The sequence below is a fragment of the Psammomys obesus genome, unplaced genomic scaffold (assembly GCF_907164565.1).
Source record: "Psammomys obesus unplaced genomic scaffold, mPsaObe1.curated_primary_1811, whole genome shotgun sequence".
Taxonomy (NCBI): domain Eukaryota; kingdom Metazoa; phylum Chordata; class Mammalia; order Rodentia; family Muridae; genus Psammomys; species Psammomys obesus.
Window position 1 is genome coordinate 1474 of NW_026593813.1, and position 5884 is coordinate 7357.

Below are 5884 nucleotides of genomic sequence, written 5' to 3' on the forward strand. Positions count from 1 at the left end.
ACAGGGTTTGGGTACAGGACGGGGGTCATCAACATTGAGTGCATACCCACACCTATCATACTTCGGGTCCCTGGTGAGCTGGAGGAGTCCGATTGAGGTTGGTAGCCAGCTGGTGGCGAAATCCTCACGTCCCCACGCGGCGCAATATAAGTCGTTCCTAGTTCCACAATTCTGCAGTCGCCAGGGGCTACTACCCGGGGAAGGGCACATGTAGAAATGTGTTTTTTGGTCGTCTACGATGCGCCTGGCGTAGGACCCGGGTGGCATGGCCTGAGCTAGATCAAAACTTAGTTCAGGGAACCAAGTGTACGGGGGGGGGGGGGCTATTTTGGAAGTTTTGTTAAGAAGGACACCAAATCCAGCAGGACCCAAGTCGAATTTACAGGGATGTGGGGACTGGAGTGTGACAGAGTGAACAGGAAGAGAAAGAATATCAAACCCGGGTGAGTCTTATCTTTAGTGGATTTTGGGTGCGACGGAGTTTCCATGAGGAGGCTGGAGTCTGATCTTGTTCTGCGTCGTGATGGGCCGCCTTGACATGGGAGGCGTGCACCCACGCTGTGATACCGTCGACCTTGAGCGCCGTCGGGGTTGTTAACAACACAGTATAGGGTCCTTTCCAGCGGGGTTCCAAGTTTCTGGTTTGATGTCGACGGACCCAAACTGTGTCTCCGATCTGGAACGGATGCGGCACCACCGGTCGGTTCAGTTGTTCCTGGTATGCAGCGGCGATGGGCTCCCAGACTTCTTTCTGGACAATCTGCAGTGCCTGCAAATGGGCTTTTAGAGAGGGGCTATCAGCAAATGAAGCTACACAGGGATCAAAGAAGTTAACGACCGGTGGTGGGGCTCCATACAGGATCTCGAAAGGAGTGAGTCCATGGGGGCCTGGGGTGTTCCGGGCCCGATATAGGGCCAGTGGGAGGAGGACCACCCAGTCTCTAGAGCCAGTTGCCAGTGTTAATTTAGATAAGGTCTCCTTGATAGTTCTATTCATTCGTTCTACCTGCCCTGAGCTCTGGGGACGGTATGCACAATGTAATTTCCAATTGATCCCCAATAGTTTGGCCACTAACTGACTTACCTGGGAGACGAAGGCAGGGCCATTGTCAGAGCCCAACACCTGGGGCATGCCATACCTGGGGAAGATTTCTTCCAGAAGCTTTTTGGCGACTACTTTGGCAGTTTCATGTTTGGTGGGGTAGGCTTCTACCCATCCCGAGAAGGTGTCCACAAATACCAGCAAGAACCGATATCCATAGAGTCCAGGTTTTACCTCTGTGAAGTCAATCTCCCAGTGGGTGCCGGGGCGATGTCCCCGGATCCTGGTCCCTGGGCCTATCCTATGGCGTCCTGCATTCACTTGGGCGCATGCTGTGCACTCTTTAGCCACTTGCTGTAGAATTTTATCCCTCCCCAGCAAATAGTGGGAGCTTTCCTCCCTTTCTAGGAGGGTTTTCATTTTTCTGGAGCTAAGGTGAGTCAGTCTGTGGAGGTATTCAATCAGGTTACGAGTCTGTTGCAGGGGCCACACAGGTTTTTCTTTGAAAGTCCAGAGTCTTAGCATGGGATTGTAAGTGGCCCCCATTTCTTTTAGGAGGTCCCGATCTTCCTCACTATAGTGGAAGGGGGGTTCCTGAATGGAGGGGACCTCTGCCTCGGCCGGCTCTATAGCCAGGAGCTGGGAGGTATCTGAGCTTTCTTGTCTCGCCGCTTCTCGGGCAGTTGCGTCCGCCAAGCGGTTGCCCCTGGCTTCTCGGCTGTCTCCCTTTTGGTGGCCGGGACAATGGATGATACTCAGTTTTGAGGGTAAAAACAAAGCTTTAAGCAGGGCCAATATTTCAGCTTTATTTTTGATCTGTTTTCCTTCCGAGGTAAGCAACCCTCTTCTCCGATATATTTCCCCATGGATGTGGGCAGTGGCAAAGGCATAGCGGCTATCGGTATAAACATTGAGCTTCTTACCTTCTGCCATCCGGAGGGCCTGAGTTAGGGCGACGAGCTCAGCCCGCTGTGCCGAAGTGCCAGGTGGTAGGGCCTCAGCCCAAATTACCTCAGTCTCGGTGGTGACTGCGGCCCCCGCTTTCCGCTCTCCGTTGTCCAGAAAGCTGCTCCCGTCTGTGTACCAGGTGAAGTCGGCGTCGGGGAGGGGCTGGTCGGTCAGGTCGGGTCGGGTACCATGTACTTCTGCAAGTATCTGGAGGCAGTCATGAGTTTCTGGACCCTCCGGTAGGGGAAGCAGTGATGCCGGGTTGAGAGCTACTATAGGGCCAAAGTATACTCGATCAGTGTCCAGTAGTAGGGCCTGGTAGTGGGTCATGCGGGCATTGGAAAGCCATCGGCCCGGAGGTTGTTTGACCAGGGCTTCCACTGCATGAGGAGCCAAAATTGTTATTGGCTGTCCCATAGTCAGCTTGCCAGAGTCTTTAATCAAGAGGGCAATTGCTGCCACCATCCTCAGACAGGGTGGCCATCCCGAGGCTACCGGGTCAAGTTTCTTGGACAGGTAGGCTATCGGACGCCTCCATGGTCCCAGTTTTTGAGCCAGGACTCCTTTAGCATATCCCTGTTTTTCGTCTACAAACAGCTCAAAGGGCTTGTTTAAGTCCGGAAGCCCCAACGCGGGGGAGGTTAGCAGGGCCTCTTTTATGGCAGCATAGGCTCTCTGCTGCTCATCTCCCCACGTAAAGAGAGTCCCTTGCTTGGTGAGTGGGTAAAGTGGCGCAGCCATTTCTGCGAACCCTGGAATCCAGAGGCGACAGAACCCCGCCGTACCCAGGAACTCTCTTAGTTGTTTCGGGCTTTTGGGCACCGGAATTTTTAGGATTGTCTGTTTCCGCGCCTCTGTCAACCATCTTTGTCCATCTCTGATTTGGTAACCCAGGTATGTAACCCGCCTCTGGCATAATTGGGCCTTTTTGGCTGAGGCCCGGTATCCTAGAGTTCCTAAAGTCCTCAAGAGGGCCTCTGTTCCCTCCTGACATTTTTCCTCAGTTTCCGCAGCCAGGAGGAGGTCATCAACATATTGGAGCAAGATTAAAGCAGGGTAGTGAACTCTAAAATCGGCCAGGTCCCGGTGCAACGCCTCGTCAAATAGGGTGGGGCTGTTTTTGAACCCCTGTGGGAGTCTAGTCCAAGTGAGCTGACCCGATACTCCCAATTCTGGGTCCTTCCACTCGAAGGCAAAGATAGGTTGACTCTGAGGGTGGAGCCTCAAGCAAAAGAATGCATCCTTAAGGTCTAATACCGTATACCAGGTGTACGTCGGAGGAAGCCCAGTCAACAAATTGTACGGGTTAGGAACTGTAGGATGTATATCCTCCACCCTTTTATTGACTTCTCTCAAGTCCTGCACTGGGCGGTAGTCTCCTGTCCCTGGCTTTTTGACCGGAAGGAGAGGCGTATTCCAGGGGGATTGGCAAGGCACCAGGATGCCCTGATTTAAAAGCCTCCGAATGTGGGGCCTAATTCCTTGGTAAGCTTCATGCGACATCGGGTATTGCTTAATGGAAACAGGAGTTGCCGATGCCTTTAGAGTGATTACCAGGGGCGGTTGGTGGGTTGCGAGACCCACTCCCCCTGTTTCTGCCCAGGTTAAAGGGAATTTTTCTAACCAAACAGTTATTTCTTGCGGCCGAGGCCTTTCAGATTCGTGAAGCCGGTATTCGTCCTCCAGATCTATGGTTAACACATGTAAAGGCTGTCCCTGAGGCCCAGTAATGTGGGCCTTAGTCCCTTCAAAGTGGATTTGTGCCCTAAGTTTCATTAATAGATCTCTCCCCAACAGAGGATAAGGGCAATCAGGAACGTGTAAAAAAGAGTGAGTCACCTTACCGGTGGCGAGTTGTACTCTTCTTTCAGTTGTCCAACGGTATCTTTTCCCTCCGATGGCTCTTTGAACCCACGCCGATTTGTCAGTCAGGGGTCCCGGTGTGGTAGTGAGCACCGAATGTTGGGCTCCGGTGTCCACCAGGAAGGTGACGGGTTGCCCCCCCCCCACATTAAGGGTTATCCTGGGTTCAGGGGGAGGCTCCTGACCCCGACTCCCCTAATCCTCCAGGTTTAGCAGGGTGGCCTGGGGCTTAGGCTTCCGTGGCCCTTTTGGTCTCTTTGGGCAGTCTCGAACCCAGTGCCCTTTTCCCTTGCAGTAGGCGCACTGATCTCTGTCTATCCGAGGACCCTTGCAGTCTCCCAGGTCCTGTCTATTCTATCTCTGCCCTGTCACTACAGTGGCCAGCAATTTGCTAAATTCCCTATTTCTCTTGCGGTCTCTAACGTTTTCTCTCTCCTCTGCTTCTCTTTTTAACCTTTCGTCTCTCTCTTCTTGAGTCTCTCTCTTGTTGAAAATCCGCTCCGCCTCCTTTAGCAAATCCTGGATTGTACTTTCCCTTAAGTTTTCGAGCCTCTCTAATTTTTTTCTGATATCCGGGGCAGACTGCCAGATGAAGGACATGGCCATATTGGTAGCCTGGTTAGGGTCCTCTGGATCATAGGGGGTGTACACACGATAGGCTTCCTTTAGTCGTTCGAGGAAGGCGGAGGGAGACTCCTCTGACCCTTGGGTCACTAACTTAACCTGGGCCAAATTAGTGGGGCGCTTTGCTGCCCCATGGAGACCCGCTATCAGCAACTGGCGATAGAGACGTAAGTGATTCCTACCGTCCTCCGTGGCGAAGTCCCATTCAGGTCGCTCCAAGGGGAAGGCATCGTTGATCTCGTTTGGCAACTGAGTAGGCTGCCCGTTAGCCCCCGGGACGTTCTTACGGGCTTCCAAAAGGACTCGTTGCTTTTCCTTGGTGGTCAGGAGGGCCTGTAACAGCTGCTGACAATCGTCCCAGGTGGGCTGGTGGGTTACTAAAATGGACTCGATTAAAGCGGTGAGTCTAGAAGGGTCCCTAGAGAAAGGGGGGTTATTATTTTTCCAGTTATATAGATCCGAAGCGGAAAAAGGCCAGTATTGGAGCTGGCCGTTAGGCCCCGCTCGTAATGGGAGAGCCTGAGATGTGGAATCCGGAGGGGCCTCTCGGCGCCCTCTCAATCGCCCTGCTACCAGGGAAGGAGCTGGTTCCTCCTGAGGTCCAGCCGCTGCGGCTTCTCCCGGCTCTTGGTCGGGGTCTGGGTCCCTATAGGGGGGAGGTTCTTCAGTCAGCAGATCCAACAAGGAGCCGTCGTCTGCTGGCAGTACCGGGGGCATCGGCGTCTTTTTGCCCCCCGGATTACGTCCTTGGGCCTGCTTTGTTACAGCTGGATAGAGGGCAGACTTAGAGGGTGTGGGGACCAACGGAGGAGGTAGGGCAGGGGCAGAGGGAACTGCAGGGGGAACAGCAGGGGGGCTGGGAGTGACAAACGGCTTGACCCATGAGGGTGGTTCCCGGGCCAGGGCTTCCCAAGTAACAATGTAGGGTATCTGGTCCGGGTGGCCGTGTGGCCCTGAATCCATGACTTTCGCCTTAACCTGCAAAATAATGTCTAGGTTAAAGGTGCCATCTCCTGGCCAGCCGACATTAAATGTCGGCCATTCTGAGGAGCAGAAGGTGTCCCACTTTCTCTTCCGGATCTCTACAGAGTGGTTATGAGCGATGTCTCGGGTATCCTTCCAGTGCTGTAGAGTGAGGCTTAAGGGGGTAGTTAGAGACTGTCCCATGGTTTCAAAAAGACTAACACCAAACATGAATCCAACGAACAATAGACAGACAGTAACACAAACGCAGCGCGCGGCACGACTCTGGCGCCAAACCGAAAGCAAAACTTCAGATGGGGACTGCGAAGAGGGTCCGGATCCCTCGTACCCCAGGAGAACCACGTATCCCTCGGACAAGGGCTTCGCCCCGAAAAGTCCAGATTGGGACGTGTTCTCAGACAGGCGGGCTCCGAAAAATCGGGC

The 5884-nt window shown here is 53.6% G+C and overlaps 1 protein-coding gene across 1 annotated transcript; it reads right to left on the reverse strand.

Moving 5' to 3' along the window:
• Window positions 1-379: 379 nt before the first annotated feature.
• On the reverse strand, window positions 380-5644 carry LOC129684229 (uncharacterized). Its single transcript, XM_055617305.1, is given in 1 exon segment — window positions 380-5644. A coding segment is annotated over 1 exon segment (5265 nt).
• Window positions 5645-5884: the final 240 nt, after the last annotated feature.